General features: G+C 35.0%; 2 protein-coding genes across 2 annotated transcripts in view; one reads left to right on the top strand and one right to left on the bottom strand.

Annotated features, from left to right (window-relative positions):
* The first annotated feature begins 629 nt into the window (after window positions 1-629).
* Window positions 630-10,228, top strand: LOC123768703 (uncharacterized). The gene is made up of 8 exons (XM_045759397.2): window positions 630-723; window positions 3,541-3,723; window positions 4,479-4,563; window positions 5,455-5,546; window positions 5,867-5,952; window positions 6,298-6,422; window positions 8,037-8,239; window positions 8,756-10,228. Exons 2-8 carry the CDS (start codon window positions 3,700-3,702, stop codon window positions 8,990-8,992), a joined length of 852 nt encoding a protein of 283 aa, XP_045615353.2. The 5' UTR covers window positions 630-723; window positions 3,541-3,699; the 3' UTR covers window positions 8,993-10,228.
* A 2,082-nt stretch (window positions 10,229-12,310) lies between these two features.
* Window positions 12,311-20,543, bottom strand: part of PolE1 (DNA polymerase epsilon catalytic subunit 1) — a 32,130-nt gene continuing 23,897 nt past the window's right edge. The window contains exons 23-29 of the mRNA XM_045759396.2: window positions 19,403-19,630; window positions 18,979-19,269; window positions 17,702-18,631; window positions 14,914-16,020; window positions 14,299-14,477; window positions 12,990-13,122; window positions 12,311-12,613 (exon numbers count right to left, since the gene is read on the bottom strand). Coding sequence (XP_045615352.1) covers window positions 12,431-12,613; window positions 12,990-13,122; window positions 14,299-14,477; window positions 14,914-16,020; window positions 17,702-18,631; window positions 18,979-19,269; window positions 19,403-19,630 — 3,051 coding nt within the window. The 3' untranslated portion in view covers window positions 12,311-12,430. The remainder of the gene's footprint in view (window positions 12,614-12,989; window positions 13,123-14,298; window positions 14,478-14,913; window positions 16,021-17,701; window positions 18,632-18,978; window positions 19,270-19,402; window positions 19,631-20,543) is intronic.

Raw genomic sequence — 20,543 nt, 5'->3', positions numbered from 1 at the left:
CAGCCCCGCTCCTGTGCCAGATAAGTCCACTATGGGCTCTCCATAGCCCGTGCTACTTGTAACTTTTGGTTCCGAGCAATAGAATCTAAAGCAACAACAGAATAAGTAAGAATAGGATGAAAAAAGAATAAGGTATCATTTTTCTTGATATTACTGAAAAAAATGAAATAATTAAATGCTGAGTCAGCTGATTATAAAAGCCTTGCGTATCTCTTATCTCGATAACAATGAAGATAATAAAAAAACTGACTCTTACATTTAATATTAACCCCCAAGTATATAATTTTTGCGGCAAAGACGTTAGCCGGAATATCTCGTATTAACTAGTATAGTTAGACGGAATATATAACAAGGCAAGATTTTGAGTACTTGGGAGGGAAGGTTAAGAGTAATGGAAGGTCAAGAGTTTAAGTAAAATCTGAATGATTTTTATTATTATTATTTTTAATTAACAAGCTTAGGTATACACAACAATGTACTGCTACTCTATGCTATATGAAAGATTACACCGTAGATAAAAAAAAAGTGGCTTTAGGCATTGTATGTACTAGCTCTATCTATAAATCTATCAATTTTTGTAAAATCTCTTGTATGTACGTACCTTACCTGAATAAACATTTATTTATTTATTTATTTACAGCTGCCAGCTGACTGCCAGCTGCTATGGCCGTCAGCTGATCAGTGTGTCGTCTGCATGTGGTCAACACGCATCACCGGGAAGCTGTGAGTAGGAATGTTTTAATTTTCCTTCTTTATGTTTTGAATTGGATTAAAATTTGCATATTTGGAATATAGGGTTTATGAATGTATTTTGATGGAGCTTAGACTACAGTTGATGTTGAATAAACTGAGAATTTATTAGAATTATGAGGCATTTTGTTTTTAAGTCGTAAAGATTGCATGTAAGATGAGGGAGTAATTGATGTATAGTACTAACTGAATTAAGAACTCTTTCTTAACCATGTATAGGGTAATGAATCGCCTGGATAAAGGCCCCGTATGAGTTTAAGTTCAGTTGATTTATTATGTAACCCATACCCATCCAGTGAGCGGTTATGGAAAAGTTTACAAAGGCACAATGACTACCATAAATTTCAAGAAATATGTATTTTATTCAATTATATACTACCAAATAGTGTTATTCTCAATATGCTAACTGTGAGCAACCTTGCAATCTTACCACTGCTGCCCACTACATGGATGGGTCTAGTGTGCATGATAAGCAAATAAAAAATGTATTCTGCCCAAAATTCTGCCCCGAAACGCTTTGCGTAATAGTAGGTTTAGGCATTGTATGTACTAGCTCTATCTATAAATTCATCAATATTTGTATCACACCTTGTATGTATGTACTTTACCTGAATAAACATTTGAATTTGTATGTAGACCCATAAGCCAGGCATTATTTGAACACCGCACTGTATGTACAGTTTGAGTTAAAATGCCATGTATCCAAATACTGTAGTATAATTTATAAAATATTTACACCTATTATTTTGATTTTATAGAGTCTTGTTTTTATTTTAGACAAAATTAAATAGTAATTTTAATTCTGTAAACCGAGATTGTACGTAAATAGTAGCTCAGATTTAGTTGGTACAGTATATCTATTTAAATGCCTGGGATATCACTGATGAATAATCCATTGACTTGTATCAACAATTATCAAATGTAGTGTTTCTTGACCTTTCTTGCACTCCTTTTCCCTATGTTGGAATGTCGTTCCACCCCCTTTTCCGAGATTGTCAGACTCAAAAGTTGCATTCAAAATAATGTGTGTAATATTCAAGATCTCTTATTTTTTCTATATTGGTATACTGTATATACTATACATTTACATTTAATAGGTATAGAAAATGTTAATGAATTGTTAAATGTGATGAGCTCCAAAATCTGGGAATATTACAAAAAAAAAATGTCAAATATAACTATAGTACCAGTATATAAGGATTATTTCCATAGATATAAAAGTGAAATACAGTATTAATCTTTAAGTTAATCTGACATTAAAGGCTTATAACAGTTGACTTCACCAAATTCAACTGTTACCCCTGAAAAAGTTCAATACTCAGTGATATGGTTTGCTTTCCAATAGTACACTGAACACTGTGATTTAAAAGTAAGGGTGATGTAGTTGATAAGAATACAAAGGGAAGGAATTCCTAAGTGCATACCAAATAGCACCGTGATCAGTGCAGTCGGTTTGCAACTGATTTAATCCTAATTCCATTACCAGGTAGGGTGATAAATTTAATTTTATTGTTGCAGCCAGAGGTCACTAGTTCATCGTACACCTCATACTCATCCCGTAAGTAGCAGCATAAAAAAAAGGATAAGAGAACACAAAGTCTTAGACCTCCATGAAAATTTATATATAATTCCAGTCACGCTGCATACCATATAATTACTGTATATTGACAGCTAGTAACAGACTTACATGCAACTTCTCTGTATTAATAATATACTGTATTGTTATACATTGGAGGTAGGACTCTGTTAATGATACCATAGCTGGCAGGTTGTGGTTGTATCCTGAGGAAAGTCAGTTGTTGGCTAAGGAAAGCATCAATGAGCCTAACACTCTTCCTGTTCTTGACAATCTGAAATGGTAAATCATGTGCCACAATGTATTCCCCATTTTTTTACTTGTATACTAATTCGTAAAAATAAAATACAAAGCATGTGTAACAGGGAGCTTATTTCAACAGAATTTAAAATGCTTGTCAATAAGCCATATCTGTGATAGCAATTCTTTAATTAACATAAAGTATTGAGCTCGGGTATCCCTACAAATTTTCAATGGTTTACTGCATCACTAATTTTGTGAGGTGGGCAGAGTTGGGGTAACTTTTTTTTTTTTTTTTTTTTTTTTTTTTTTGAGATATATATACAAGAGTTGTTACATTCTTGTACAGCCACTAGTACGCGTAACGTTTCGGGCAAGTCCTTAATCCTATGGTCCCTGGAATACGATCCCCTGCCGCGAAGAATCGTTTTTTCATCCAAGTACACATTTTACTGTTGCGTTAAACAGAGGCTACAGTTAAGGAATTGCGCCCAGTAAATCCTCCGCGGCCAGGATACGAACCCATGACGTAGCGCTCGCGGAACGCCAGGCGAGTGTCTTACCACTACACCACGGAGACTGCAAAAATGTTTGACTTGTTGAAATGTTGGTGCTGCCATATTAGTGGTGGTTGGGGTCAACAGACACGGGCAACTAGCATTTAGTGACTGCATAATCCTATCCATTGGAACAGCAGAAATTTTGCCATGGGGAAAACTGAGTAGTACAGATCATAAAATTTGTTTTGGTACAGTAGACTGTACCATGCTAACTACCTTGATAGTCTAGTAAATTGCAATCAATGATATATTGAATCAGAATTCTTCCATTGCATTCAATATTTTTCCATTGAACTGCCCCGATCCATTACAATATTGGGTATAACAGAAGGATTTTGTCAAGGTTTTCATTGTACTGTACAGTTTTCTACCTAACTTTATGAACACTAAGGCATAATGTTTTTACTTTTGCAGAAGTAGTAAACATGGGACCAAGATTAGGTTAAAATTGAACTTCCAATAGTGTTGATTGATTGAGGACATATTACCATTTCCTATCAAAGGCTTCAGCTGACTGCCACTACTAGTCGAGTTCTCAGTTACCAGTACAAAAAGGCTCCCTTGTACTGCATCATGGAGGCCCCAGTTCAATTTAAGGTATATCACAGTTTGTATTTTTGTAATTATCAAGGCAATATTATGCATGCCTAGCATTTCCAGAATTGTTCTGAGCATTCCTTTTTCTCATCACTATCATTATCTTGTTCCCATTTTGTGGGGTAGGAAGGAGGAATATTATCGGAAAAAAATTTAAAATATATTAATGATGGTAAAGGACCATGAATAAAAACAAGCACCTTCACAATCCAGCAAATTATTCACAGTAGCACCTGACCTATTCATAAGACTAGGTGTACAGTGTTCTTTGTAAGTTGTCATGTACAGTATAGATAAAACACTCCCACTTTACGATTTACTGTACTGATAATTAACCTCATTTCCCACCACATTTCTGTTCACAATTAAGGGTACAGACTTGATCTATATATTTGTTTAAATTGAGTGGTCTTGATTTGGAAGGAAAGTTCAAGTATGTTTAACCCTTCTAACATGAGACATTTTAACACTTGCACACACTGACAATGATCACTGCATAAGTTCGTAATCCTCACTGTAGTATGATTATTACGTGTGCATCCTAATATCCTCTGCTTTTCATTTCATTGCTTTTGCCATTTTGCAATATGACATTTGCATTAATTACTTCTAAATGTCAAGAGCTTGAGGATTAGTTGGATTCTGACCATATATGGGATTATTCTGTTGTTTACAGTAAACTGTTTACATTTTTTGCATTATCATATTAGTTATTATTAACAAGTAAATTCTACTGATATTGTTTTCTCTCCAAGGGCATCAGAGATAGATTCTCTGGTATAACAGTATCTTCCGTGGAAGAATCAACATCTATACAAAATTTAGAGGCATCATTACTAGGTATGTATACACTGTACTGTACTGCACTGCAAGCAGTTTTACTAGGTGTAGTACAGTGCTGTATATGTACATATTTCTGTCTATCTTCATGCCATATACCTTCCAGGACTTGATTGATACCCACATATAGAATCTTTCCCAGATATTTCAGTAAATTAAATTTATTTTAAAGATCCTGAATTAATATTTAAAAAAAACAAACGTGTTGAATGTTCCTGCTAGTAAATGAACCAAATCCTAGGAAGAAAGAAATAATTGGGCACAGTTCCTTCACTGCCCCTGTGCAACCAGCTTTATTTTGTACTGTACTGTACTTGGATATAAAATGATTAGCAGATTGTATTGTGGGAAAAACAAGCAGGATAATGCTTTAAAAGCAAGCTGAGATAGAAAAAACTCTTGGCCTGCTAACAAGAGAGAATTTCTACTTCACTTTGCTCTGAAGTGTAAAGAGAAAAAGGTAAATTTTTATGGTGCACACAACAGATAAGCAGTGAATAAATTTATTGCATAAAGCTGTAAAAAAAATTGTAGGTTTTCGGTATCAAAAGTTCGTATTTTAGAAAGTTTGTAAAAATGAATTAATTCTGACTACATTTATGTAATATTATGAAGAACTGGGCATTAGAAGGCAATGGATTTAAACTCACTGTGGTGACTTGGTGGATAATGATAGCACTGCACAGTCAAGAGTATTATTGAGTATGGCTAGTAACTGGATGGGAATCATGTGAATGCAGCTTTCTCCCTCCCAGATTTGTTATTTTCCCCTAAATGTGTTTCCTATTTACAAGAGTATGTACCTTGGCCTATAAGTCACTCAAATGACTCATAACTTCTGAATTATGATTATTAGTTTGTAATCAATTTTATAATTTATTCTATTCACAGCATCTTTGAATCACTGGATAGAGGAAAAAATCCGAGGAGTTTGGTTTAAGGTTGACCTTCAACACGCAGAATGGGTACCTGTCTTGGCCAAAGTAAGTTTAGATTTTATCGTTTGGTAAACATCAAATAAATTCCTTATTGAGAGAAAACTGAAATTTATATGGTAAGTATACAGTACTCTGTATTTGAATTGTTTTTAATCTTGTGTATTATCTGTATAACTAATGTTAAGAATTTTTGCTGAATAATGTAATATATCTGGCACGAGATTATTTTTCACAATGTGCCAGAAATAAAATTCTTAGACTACATAGATAAGAAAAAAAATTAAGTGCTCCGTTTCATCTTTTATATAGTTCTGGATTTATTATGCCAAACACATACTGTAATTATCTTATTTCTTATGTTATAGCATGGCTTCACGTATCACCATGCCCAGTCACAGTTTGTGATGATGGTGAAGTGGTTAGCAGTCAGTGAACCAAACAATATACCCAGGTGAGGAAAATTAAACAAACAAATTTGATCACTGATTAATCAGCACATTTGCATGACTTGACAAACATAAAATTTAAGCAGTTTTGCCTAACCAGGAGCATATGTACCTAGACATTCCACCTAATGTGCTGATGCTTATTAATCCTAGGAAATGTTAATATTACAGTGCTTTTTACTTCAATAAAGCAATTTAATTTTGTTAATATAAAAACATTCAACCATATTATCAATTCAACCTAATGTAGCATAAGTGTTTGGGCATTTCATATGCCAAATTTTTTAATACACATATGCTGTAACTGCCTTTTGAGCAACGAGATTACATGTACATTATAATATTTCCAGGTATGCACATAATGTTGTAGGAGTTGGTGCCTTTGTAGTGAATGATCAGGACGAGTTACTAGTCGTTAAAGAGAGATTCTACACGCGTCCAAATTGGAAGCTACCCGGTGGATATGTTGAGCCAGGTAAAGTAGTTTGGCTATTAGAACAATAACAATAAATAGATTTTCATAAATCCCTTCTGGAATAAAGTGAAGTGAAAATAGGCAACTAAAGTAATAGAGACAAATCAAATCAATCAAAAAATCAAATGTTTATTCAGGTAAAAGTACATACAAGGTGAGTTAAACTCATATGGGTGCCATCTTTAATAAACTGGCCGATAAGACAACATAGCCATCATTCACTTAAGTTTATTTTTAATTTACTAAGTAAAACTTTTATACCTTGTAGAATTTGTTTTGAGTGTTGCTAATACTAAAGTTCACAAATTTCTTCTTAATTCTATCCAAATAGCTTATGATTGACTAGGTACCTACTCATATTGGTGTTATCTTTAATAAATTGGCCAATAAGATAGCAAAGACTACCACTCACAACCTACTTCCAAAGCTCAATTGATAAACTTGTACGTACAAAAGTGATGCCTGAACATCACTCCTATCCAGGAAGTTTCACCACATTGTTTTTCCATGGAATTGGATGAAAGCCCTTGATATCTTAGTATAATGATTAGCTTTAATGGTCCCACACACACTTCTGGACTAGGGACTATTATAGGAGTCATAAGCCAGTCTATATGCAAAGTGGAGTATGCTTATCACATCACTAAACTGAAAATACTTGCATCAGAAATTCTTTTACATAATTCAAGTGGTCCCTAACTTTGAATTATGAAGATTGCTTATAAAATAGTAAAAAAATAAAAAAAAAATCATATCAACCATTTAATACATTTAAGTTTTAGGCTAATACAAGTTACATAATACAGTGTCATTGTTGTAATCATATGGCCTTTCCCAAAAAATTATAAATGTTGATACAGTATATAAAAATTATGAGGCCAGGATGCTATATTGCATTGGATGTTCTGGAGTACACTTCAACTTATACAACTGCTTTTTAATATAAAGGTCACTCAAAGCAATGTCATTTAAATTCACAAATTCATCACTACAGCAAATTTAACAAATGTTGTGTTTAATATATGCAAACTGTAAGACCAACATTGATATCATATCCATAGGACCAGCACAATGAAAATAAGTACTTTATGCCAAAGCATCAGTCAAAATCTTTATTGGATGACCCTTTTGACTACGTAGTGCTTCGCAATGTAAGCCCTACGATCCATTTTATGTATCGCAAACGGTTGGGGCAGTAGAACATGGACTAAAATCAAACTCGAGGCACTTCATATATTCAATGTTGGAAGTCTTCAAACATGAAATTTGTAATAATGCATGATAGGAATGGCCCGAGGATAAGCCATATTGACATCGTGTTAAGAGGGCAGAGTGGCTTGTGAGCCAATCTTATTGTACCACACGGTGAAAAATATGGTGAAATGTCCCGTATTATGCCTCCTCATACACACTCCTCCAGCAACATACTAAATATTATATAGGCAGTTTTCACACAATACTGTATATCTATGTTCTTCCACACCTGTTTATTGTAATTAGTTTAATGTGAGACAACTCACTCCAGGGCCAAAATGTTGCTAAAAACGTGCATAGTGCAGAGATAGCAGGTGATAACTGTTTAACATTACCTAAGAATTTTGTTTTCTTCCATAGGAGAGGATCTAGGGGCAGCAGCAGTGAGAGAGGTGAAAGAAGAAACAGGTGTAGACGCAGAATTTGTGTCATTAGTGTCATTTCGCCATGTCCATGGTGCAAGCTTCAACTGTTCAGACATCTATTTCATTGTTCATCTCCGTCCTGTTACTCAAAGAATAACTATGTGCCAGACGGAGCTATCTGCATGTGAATGGATGAAGGTAAGAAAGATGTTTTTTAGCATATCATGTACACTATTCCCACCATATTTTTTGTCTTCGAGGCCAGTAGTGAATAGTGGCCTACAGGTAAATATCCTAGCTATGACAATTTAAAGTGAATTAAAAATATAATGTCCATAATTTGTTTTATAATTGTTAAAAAAAAAATTATTAAATACATTGATAATATATAAATATATAAGTATATATATTACTATTTTAATATATTTATTAGTAAATAAGAATTCTTTGAATGCTCTGTATTCCCTTCTCCGAGGCTGTGGGTCCTTGCAATTGCACCAGTGGTGGTACCCGTTTTATTAATATGTAAAAATTTGTGTTTATTTGATATATTTAAAATGCACATTTACAGAACTGCATAGAAAGTTAAAAGTTGACAATTTATCATAGTATTATTTTTCACATCATAGACAATCTAGTCACAAATTGAGGTAATTTGTATTAAATATTCTCCTTTTACTACAGTATACCAAGACATCTCTCACATTTTTTCAGCTTCAAGAGTATATTAAACATCCAGATGTTCACGAGACGAATAGATTCTTTGCTGAATGCTTCCTTGAGACCCGTAGGAATGGAGTTCGAGTAGAGGCAACAAATATCTTTAGTCCAGCATTTAAGAAAAACCAAGTAATATACAACATCACTTGTGAAAGAGAGACTATACATGATAAAACTAATTCCACGTCAGTAGATACACATCCTGTTTTAAATGGTGATGCAAAGCTCTAGTGTATTCGGCTGGTAAGCTCTAATTTTTATATTTGTTCATTGTTTATTTTATTTTACACCTAGTCAAGTATGTTTTCATGTTACTGTATATACAATGTTTTAACCTAATGATAAATCTTTTTATATTTTAATGTCTTGTTACTATTAAGCATTGGTTAGCTTTAACATGGAGAACGTGTGTTAAGATCCAAGGTGCAAACACTGTGAAATATGTCAATTCATCTCATGTTTGTTTTGCGTGATAGCACTGAGCAACTGTGTGCTGTGTTCAGTCTTTCCTCAGGGAATACTAAAATTGCTATGTTCAGGCCCATTTTGATAATTATTTCTCTTGAGTAAAATGAAGACTACTGGCAGCAAATTATGTACAGTATGGTACTGTAATTTGGTTGAAAGATTTACCAGTTTACCAATACTCAAAAACTTTCTGAACTTGTATAAAATGATGTTAGTACAGTACCTTTCTACTGTAGAAAAATTGTGGGTTCTAGATGCATTCTGAAATATTAGGCTGAACTCAGGGTGTGTTTTGTAAGGTATTTTAGAAATGTTACCAGACTTTATGAAATTAGTTTATAATAATAATTTAGCCTTTACACAATTTTTTTATACTGAGCATTTTATCTACAATAACAGTAGGTAAGAAGTTTAAAGTCTTCAAACTTTGAAAGATACATGAAAGCCATTATTAAAACATTTGATTAATATATATTGCTTTAATTAAAATCTATAACTTTAGGTTTAAATAAATTTAATATGTGCCATATCTACAAATGTGCCCATAAATAATTGTATGTAATATTTGTCAGTTGCAGTGGGATTCTTTTAAGTTCAATATGCTTAGTTTATAAAACCACAAAAATGTAAAATACTGCACAGTAATACCTCACCATACTGTAATAAAATACAGGTCAATGCACCATAAGAATTATGATCTAGTTAGTGTCTGATGCAATGAATTAAGTGTTGAGATAAACGTGGGAAAATTTTGGTTTGTGGTGCACATAAATGTAATAAAAAAACTAATTTTAAATATTTAAAAGGTACTTTTTATTATACGAATGTTGATATCATAATAGGGTAAGGATACCACTAACAGCCTGTGCCTGTATGTCATTTCTTAGGGCAAGTGTTGTGCTATTTAAATATGGGGCAGTTTTCTATTAAAGTACAGTACAGGATAATTGAAAGTTATAGCCTATGTATCAAGTATATTTTGCCATTTCTTCTCCCCCCCCCCCCAAAAAAAAACGTATAGGCCAAAAATACTGCACGGATGCTTAGTGGCAGTGTAAATATAAGATTTCTTTGTAGTAGAGCTAAACTGTCTGAACAGATGAGCTTAATCTAAGTTAACCAAATTTAGTGCATTTAGCTATCCTTCCCACTCTCATAATTTACATATATTTGATGTTGCCATTCGATGCCATCTTTACTGTCTGGTACTTGATCACACAGGTTAAAATATGTCCTGTCGTATCATTTTCGTTGTTTGAGATATCATTGTTCAGCATTGGCGAGGAATTATGGGCACTAATTGATGGTTACAAACATAAGAAAGTAACCTGCAGCATCTATCAGTCTCATTGATGTTCTGCTGACAGTGTATAACTTTGATGTGCTGTTCCCTCTGATGACTTTCAACCCTTATGGAGGTGCCCACATATACAATCTTACCCAGTTATTTTGAGTACTTTTGGCTCTTTACTTGTATTGGGAATCAATTGTGTGAAAATGTTGCATGCATATACTGTATATCAATAAGGGAACAACTCAAGGAAAGAAACTTACAAAAAAATAGAAAACACACAGTCTGGATAAACAGTATATAATGTGGAGGTGGGGAATATGACTGAGGATCAAGTGACACAGCAATGTTAGTGTAGCTGGTATCCTATTTAAGTACATCCCCTCATTGGGTGGTTCCTTGACATGGTAAGGAGTTTGCCATTTGTTTGCAACACTCCCTGGAAAGGAATTCTTTATTCAGATCTATACCCAGTCATTCATTCTGTGGCTGTTGGCAGAGTTGTTGGTCAGGGATTAAAGGTAGTGTGTGCTCTTAAGTGACCTTAACCCCTTGGCCTTTTTACCACTATAATAAACAATGGGGAAACAGCTTTTGGCTCGGATGTGTATTGTTGAGTTAACTCTTGGTCACTAGATGGAACAAAGTGCAGTTTAATTTTGTCGGAAGTGCATTGTCCCACTTAGTCATGCACCTTCTTTTAGAATGTTCCCAATTTTTGGGATGACCTTGGTGAATCTGATATTCCGACTTTTACCCAGTTATTCATAACGGGCAGGGTTATTGGTCTTCTGTTACTGGTAACAAACTGTGTGCTCTTAAGAGTAGTGTCTCCCGGTGGCCTTCCTCCTACTTTCGTAACCAGCTCTGGCGAGGTTGCGTACTGGCCATACACACTTAACGGAGTGCCGCCCTGCTCCTTATTGTTTAAACTGCATTGTCCCTCTTAGTTATGAATGTCCTGACTTCCAGTACGAGCGGGTCTTGCTTCCCGAACATCCCTCAATAATTTTGATATTGTTGGCCCTATGCATTTGTTCTCATATTGGCATCCTTAGTGATATTTAGCGCCCTATGATTATTCCGCACATTTGACGGTGCTACATAGCCTTCCTGGTTTGGTGCCTTTTGATATTACTTGCCTGATGTCCTTTTGTTCTCGTATTGGCATCTTGTGATGTTTTTGGCCTTTTAAGTATCAAGCAACACAGTCTCCTGGCTTGGTGCTTTTTGGTAATTTATTACTTAATTCACTTGCAATGTATTTACAATGTTGTCTATGGGAAGGAAACATTACTCAAGAACCCCTACCTCCCGACATTCTAGTATGCTGTCATACTTGCACAACCCCCAAAAGAGTAGAGCCTAAATAAAACCAATAGTGCCTTTTATTTGTGCCATTCCAGCTTCTAGCATGACTAGATACTCTTTAGCTTGATCATTTTTCTTAAGGTTGAATTTAGCCCTCACAGCCTTTCTCAGATGTTGCGATTGAACACATTTTTAATGATTGTTCTGGATAACGTGATGAAGCTGCTGCGGGATCACGGACCACTCACGGTTAGAATGTAAGTTCACATAAAAATCTATTGTATTAAATTTGGACAAATAAAATGATTTTATATTATAATTTTATAATAATTTAAAAATCAGAATTAGGAAACAATTTACCCTGCAGTCACACCTTTTACATTCAAATTTTGTACACCAGCAATAATAAAAAAAAAAAAAAACTTCTACAGCCTTTCAAAATAATAAAATGGTAACCAAATTATGAAGAAAAATATCACTTAACAATTTTCAAATTTTATGGATGCTCACTATTTCTGATTAAAAATTAAAACAATTTACAAAAACACTTTAAAATTACACTTGTATCCAGTACAGCCTTCAAGCACACTTCTTTAATGCTATGTTTGAATCCAAGTATTATTTGTTATCATCCATTCAATGGTTTCCTTCAGTAATGGCATATTGTATATAGTTGCAATTCTGCTGAAGACTCTTAATTTCTGACTGAACTCTTCACGCTTCAGGAGTGTCTTGAAAAGTCCTCCACACGTACAGTATAAGGCCATATTGGGCTGCTTCACCTAAGTTAATAAGTTACATAAATTACTAAATATACTTGGTGTCAAGAAAATAAAAAGGCCTTTACAAATATGCACTTCAGGAAAGAATGAGACAAAAAACCTGTCAGGCTCAGCGAGGACACCATAGGCAGACTACTGACCTTCCCAAGGATACAACAATCACTGACTAATTCCTGGGTCCCTATTAACTGCTAGGTGAATGGAGACATCTTCAAATTGACATAGGTTTGTGAATAAATAAACTGTTATAGGGTGATTGCACTTTCAAGTAATAAAAAATTGTAGTATGTACTAATTATCTATATGTTCCAAACTATTGACAAATAACCAGTGACTCTTACATCCATACTGTACAACTATACTGCTTTTCACTAACCTGTGAGCAGCGATCACACTGAAGGTCCTGTAGAACATGTGCCATGGAGTTGGTGTGGATAAGATCAATCAACTGATGCTGTATTTCACCAGAAGCATAGTTTGTGTTGCATACAGGGCAAAGCCATACATGTCTGGAAATATATAGTGGTAATTATATAAGGTAGGTATTTGGATGATATTACATAAATCCAAATGAATCACAGAATTACCAGTAGAATTTTTAGACAAAAATTGAATGTCAATAAATTTTTTGTGCCAAACTTGCCATCAAAAGAATCCTTCTTATACAGATGATGAGTCACAATAACAGGGCTGAAATATGTGTACTAGACCACACACTAGAAAATGAAGGGACGAGGATGTTTCGGTCTGTCCTGGACCATTCTCAAGTCGATTGTGAGAATCGCAATCGACTTGAGAATGGTCCAGGACAGACCGAAACTTCGTCGTCCTTTCAACTTCTAGTGAGTGGTCTGGTCAACAATCCTTCTTATAGGCTAATTTCAAATCAAGACAGCCAAACAGCATACGGTATCATTTTATTAAGTAACGTAAGATATCCCTCGAGTTTAGTCTAACAAAGAGGTACAGTATAAGGATTCTGGCACCTTGTTCTTGGTAGCAACTTGCAAGATAGTATGACTTAACGTGGGAATAAATGGTCGACATCTAGTAACTATACTGAAGTTTTGATAATTCTCTTGGCTGTAATAAAAATAATAAATGGGTCACATAACACTGGTTACTAGTACCAAGCAGCTCTTCATATCTTGTTCCATTAATATTACAACCTCTCCTCTCAAATCATATTATGATGTAAAGATCCCCTACATGAAAATATGATGTACTATAATTAACAGTGGCTTATTAAATTGATGGGCTGTTACGTTTTCAATTCATAGGTCCTCTGTTAAACCAATTTAGTATATAATTTTTGTGATGTGACAACAAGCTGAATATTCATCTCACCCTGGATAAATACCAGGTTTAATTATTGCCTGTTCAACCTCTTCTATTCCCCCTTGCTGTCGATTTTATAGGCTGCTGCTTAAGAATGTATCCATTTGTAGAGTCCACTAATTTTGTCATTCCCTCCATGAGGGTCCTTCATTGCCCAGTTAATTTCTCTTTGATTAAAATTACCATATTACTGAAATATAAATGAATGAATATGTGTTTTGAGAAAACATGACTGAGTACACACATGTCCATGCAGAGAGCAAATTTATGGGCAAGTGTGTGTTAGCAGTGCACATTTCAAAACTTTACACGAATGGACTGAAGCCATGCCCAAATCTAGTACTTACATTCCATTCTCCAAAGACTGATGAGCGTCTTTACAGAGGTCTATGTTACGGCAGTGATTACAGGAACGGCAGATGACCTCTGGCAGCACATAGGAAACACATGGGTCTTTCCACTCTGCCTCTGGAGAAAATTCTCCAATATTCAAGAGTTTCAAGAGGTCCCTACGAAGTTTGCAAACCTGAAAAAAGACAGGAGACAGTTGAAAGTTATCCATCTTTTGTGGTGAGATAAAGTCAATTCTGAAGCATTATTTTACGTCAAACTGAATAGTTTCTAGCTGCTGGAATTAACTTGTCATCCCTCTGACATTCTAACCAAGACCTCCCTCGTGATCCCATCCACGTAAATATTGAATCTGGCATTAGATAACCCGATATACACTTACAATAAAATTAACATTTAGCGGGTAGTGAGAGCCCCTTGTTGATACCTTTGGCTGCTCCCACATCTATATGTAAAATTTGTATATTCATTTCTGTATGTGACAACTTCATGCAAAAACTAAATTTTCAAATACTGTAATTTGTAGTGATTGCAGAAAATAAAACTGGGAAAATATAAATCAGACAAATACACAATTTAGCAAGGATCAAGTATCTATTACCAATACATACCTGTTCTGTAACAGCCGAGTCCAGGGACAAAACTTTAGTAATGCTCTTCACAAACTCCAGTGCTGGAATGCTGTGCGAGTCTGAAGATATAATCACAGAGCTCGAGTCATCCTCTTCCTCTCTTCCACTTGTTCCTTTTTTATGAATTTTCTGAGTGATAAAGAACAGTTTTTGTGCCAATTCTCCAGACACAAGATCTTGGGCAAACTCTTCAAAACCTTGGAGAGCATCTGCAGGTTTTCGACTGATCTGGCTGGACACTTTACGTTTCATGGGTGTATTGCCTGGCGTAAATCGGCCACTTTCTTCCTGCAATTTTTCATAGACGGCATTCATATATGAGGCAATAACATTATTGAAGCTGCTTTGACAACCACACCACTCGGGAAGGAATTCAGCCATATTCCAATTCATTTCAATAACGGGACCATCCTCATCCTCTGTTTCCTCACTATTATCTGTGTTCTTTTGCCTTTCTTGGTCCTCACCTTCATCATCAGATTCTTTATTTTCATCAGGATCTTTACCTTCCGTTTGAGAGAGATCCTTGGGTAGTTTTCCCTTAATGCCACCATGGTTTGCTGGATCCAGCCACATAAGATATTCCCAACACTGATTAAAAGATATATCAATAGAATGAAATAGTTCCTTACCCCGAATGCTGTTTACTATATACTGAACATAAGCAATAGCATCCTCCACTCTTCTCTTTTTAGTACACAAAACAATTTTATTAAAATTAGCAAATACAATGATAGATCCCAATCGCTTAAACTCGGCAACAAGATGAAGGAACAATTTGTGCATGTGTGTGTGAAGAATACGATGAAGGGCAGGGTCGTACATTAGCGAGCTTGAATCTCGTAACCATCGGTAGAAGTGTATTATCTGGAAGTCGGCAAATACATTTTGGTAGATGGAAACGTCACGAAGCCAAGCAGCTACCATCTGCCGGAGAATCCTGAATGCTGGAGCACAACGGGCAGTTTCATCATAAGCTGTGAGAGAGGATTCAGCCCCACCCATCATGTCTTGCAAAGAAGCTTGAGGTGCAGCATCAAAGGCCACACTGCTACTTGTTCCTTCCATTTCATTAATGTGATGTGCCTGTAGATAACAAAATTAATAAATATGTATTTATTTAAAATATGAATGGCATTAAATTTCAAAATGAAGACAAATCTATTTAATATTTTGTAATGAACTTAAAACTATGAATTAGTTTAAATGGCACAGAACGAACAGGAATAGCATAGAAGGCCAATAACAAATAATGGCCTCACATTGTATTTAGATACTGTATATAATATGAAAACTGTCACAAAAGGCTTAGTGTCCTGAAAATATATACCATATTATATGCTCAATAAATATACATACTTAAACACAAAGGACTTTGTTGAAAAAAGTCAACATAATTCCTAAGAGCAACCATCACTTGTTTAAGAGTAAAATAATGCCACCAGGGAGTTACAGATCAGCATACTAGTAAAGTTCTTGGTATGATCACATAATAGAGGAAAATCAACTGAAACATTATTTAAGCATTTCAAAGAAATACTGAAAATGCCTCAAATGCTAAAAAATGCAGATGATGAGTCACAATAACGTGGCTGAAGTATGTTAACCAGACCACACACTAGAAGGTGAAGGGACGACAACGTTTCGGTCCATCCTGGACCATTCTCAAGTCAATTGTGTGATCGACTTGTGATCACACAATTGACTTGAGAATGGTCCAGGACGGACCGAAACGTCGTCATCCCTTCACCTTCTAGTGTGTGGTCTCGTCAGCTACAAAAATCTATAGTGAAATAATTTTTTCCAACTACTGCATACATTAAACTAATTGTATTTAGCAAATAACCTGGTGCCATAATAAAAAGTATGCAAAAACTGAATTAAAACTTTAATATAACAAAAATGCTATTGTAAAAAAAAAAAAAACTGATTCAAACAGGGCCAATAAGACTACTAATTACAGTACTCAAATATGACAAAGCCGACACTTTCCTTGTGTTAATAAGGAAAGTGTTAGTGGCTTTGTGAGCATGTACCACAATCACCAAAACTCATTGTACCTTCTATAAATAAATAAATTAAATAAATAAATAAATCTCAAGCTGCTGAGAACAAACTATTTATCCATCCAGAGATGTCTAACATAACTAATGTTTATATCAGGTGAAACATCTCGAACACTCTGATGGTAGCGGCTTCAGACTATAAGAAAGTATTGAATATCAAATATAAAATTAAATCTAAATTATTTTACTGTAAATAGCATTTACAACCAGCAAAAACTGAATTTCTGTAAATAGATGGTTTGGGCATGCTAAAGAAATGGATGGGTAAAAAAAAATTGTGTATTCACGTAAATGTGAATGTATGAGAAGAGGACAGCTGGGAAGAAAGGAGAGAGGATATGGCATGTGAGGAAATGGGGGACTGAGTGTAAACACAAAATGTGGCTGGGAAGAGGGGGATTGATAAGGAGGGTGAATATATTATACTATATAACATATGTACTTCAGCATAATTTTCACTACGAATAGATAAATTATATATTTCTCTTAATATTTAGAGCCATTCTCTTACTATACAGTGTCATTAAACTTCTTTTCTCTTGGCTGATACCTCTCCACCCTATAAAATAGGAAACAGTAATAGTAATGAGGAATGAATAAAATGCTAAAATCACAATTATATTGCTTAAATTAAAAATGAAGAAAATTGAAGGAAATTCAGTTTCATTCTTAAACTATATACATTTAATCATTATTCTTACCTGTAAGAGTGTAGTCACTGCTAATGCATCCAAATCCAGCTCTACACAAACTGTTGAGTAACAACCAGGACTGTTTATCTGAGCAGCAGACACAGTTTCTTCTAGCTCTGCTACCAGGCGATTGTCGTCATGCTCATGCCCACCCAAGTCAGGTCTCGCACCTGGCGAGCACCACATGACAGCATTGTGTTTCTGTAAGTGCCTCACATAGAACAGGTCGGCACCAAAAGCAGTGGCGTCACGAGGCAAGTTTCCAACAGGCACATGGAAATATCGACTCTGCTCCATTGCAGTATGTAATAATTGTTTCAGTCCAATGAAATGTCGTATCATTGTCCTAGCACCCACCCGTTGCCAGTCAAGGACATTATATAATGTATCAACATCAGCGATATGGATAGGCACTTGAGGAAAATCTCCTAAACCTGGCATGAGAGCTGTTATGGTGGGCATGTCATGTGGAGACTGAATGGCCAGAAAAGTTGGCCCTCTCTTCTCATCTTTGTACCCTTGTAAAACACGTTGAATTTGGCGGTAAACTTGCCTTAATTCAGTTTCAAATTTAATCTCAAATACAAAATTGGATTCTGGTAACAGGGCTTCCTCACATTGTTTGGCAATTTTGGCATTTCTCTCAGCATTATAGAGATTATTTAAATTTGGCATCTGATTACTTCGTACTGTATCTAACACAAAAACGTGTACCTTCTTACTCTGGTAGAAGAAGATACCAAACATGGCTTTGTTGCCACTTCGATGATGATAAATATATGCATGAGACAGGCTGCCTTCTTCTAAATATTGGAACTGGGCCACAGTCTTAAACTTAAGTTGGCCTAATTCAAATGTGTCGGTATCAGAACGAGCTATTGTTTTATCAACCACGCATACACACCCTAGCTGAGCCACTGCTCTAAACTCCAGAGGAACCTGGAAAAAATAAAAACAAAACTTATATACATGTTATATAATGTATACCCACACCACCACTTCAGTTGTGATAAAACAACCTTTATTTTCCATTTCCCAATACTAGAACAACTGGTACAGCATATTATTCACATTTCATCTAATATACAGCTTGGACAACTGGAACTGGCCTCCACCTCAGCAATATTTATATACAACATGTGGGGTATGACATCAATATAAGGGAGTTATAAGGGTAATTGCATGTTATTCCAAGTGATATTCTTAATTTTAATTTATATAGTAAAGTCAAGATAATTACTAATTACACAGTATAGCAATTACCTGCAGGAAAACACATCACAAACCTGTGTTTCATAAATTCCCTCAATATCGGGAGTGGAGAGGTCAGCCATAAGTTCATTGCTATGCTCCCGAAACACCTCTTCTGGAACCGTGTACTCATACAGGTTGTAGACAGGGTGTGAGCGAGGAAGGGTTTTGTTTGCTTTGCGCCATACACCACCTGCCTCGGTCTCTGGTTTAGGCACTCGTTGATTGACATAAAACACACGGGGAACAATTAACTTTATGAGATGAAGGTCGTTGCCTACCAACGCCCACAGTTTGTACAGTCCTGGTGTGTTTGTTTCTGCAAGCTATAAAAAAATAATAATTCAATAATGTTAATCTATATCATTACTTTGCAAAACACTCAAAATATCTCTAAAATACAGATAGCCAAATTATAAAATGACAATTACAGAAGAGTTAACTTCCCACATAGGTTACCTGAATGATCTGCCAGGGAACATCCATCAGAGTACGCTGTGTTTTGCGGAGGAATCCTCCAAGTGTGGTGGCAGGTCCTGACCTAACTACTCCCGTGTCACCCCTCCCACTAACTCTACCAATGGTTGGGTAGCTTCCTGTTCGCTGTCTTTTCGACTGATTTTCTCGCTGTAAACGCTGGAACTCCCACTTTTTTTTTTGAAAGGTGATCCATGCCATTATTTCTTCCTGAAACATTTAATGAAAAGTTACCAGATTTCTTTTCTTAGCATATACTTTCAGGACAAACATTTGTAGGCTGCCAATGGACAATTTTTTAAACTCTTCATACTTATGGCCTCAGTAAAGCTGAACCATTCAGAAGAATCTTTAAATTCAATATAAATCAATAGCTTGTTCCCAAGCACTTTTAAATTTTGTAATAATTTTTGCAGTAAATATTTAGAATATTCATAGAAGTTTATTGTAAATCTGCCATTTTTTTTAACCTGAAAATTTAATTGACGTAAGCATATGAAACAATGATCAGAGGTTGTGTAATTTTTATATAGCAAAGTTATATTAAAAATCCCTATTCATAAGCATAATTCATTTTTTTTATCTACATTTCAGTAAACTTTAAAATTGTGTGCCACTAGAATGACTAAGTAACATTCAGAAGAATGTTACCTATATCAAAATACTGTATATATAGGTAAAATATATTCATCTTTTACTTATATAAAAATATAGGTAAAAGGTGAATTTGGCTTATGACAATGGATATTGTTCCATGTGTATAGCCTACAAATAGGGTTATGTGGGAAGATAAGATAAAAGAAGTAGAAATATCTATAGGGGGTGCATGGTGAAGTACAAATGAGAACAAATAAGATAAGCATTTTGAATTAGGAATGATAACATGATGGCAAGATGTGGAATGCAAAAGCATGTGACTCTTATGATGCACGTGTGTCAAGATGGAATGGTCTTGCTAAATAAATGAACAACAGTTGTGAAGATTAAGAGTAAATATGAGCATGTGAGGAGTAGAAGGTTAAGAAGGTAACTAAATATGGTGAGAGTTTGGGGACAGAATAGTATGAATGTATTATTATTATTATTATTATTATTATTATTAATTATTATCATCATCATCATA

This window comes from Procambarus clarkii, chromosome 83 (assembly GCF_040958095.1).
Source record: "Procambarus clarkii isolate CNS0578487 chromosome 83, FALCON_Pclarkii_2.0, whole genome shotgun sequence".
Classification (NCBI taxonomy): Eukaryota; Metazoa; Arthropoda; class Malacostraca; order Decapoda; family Cambaridae; genus Procambarus; species Procambarus clarkii.
This window is presented reverse-complemented; position numbering and strand designations above follow the sequence as displayed.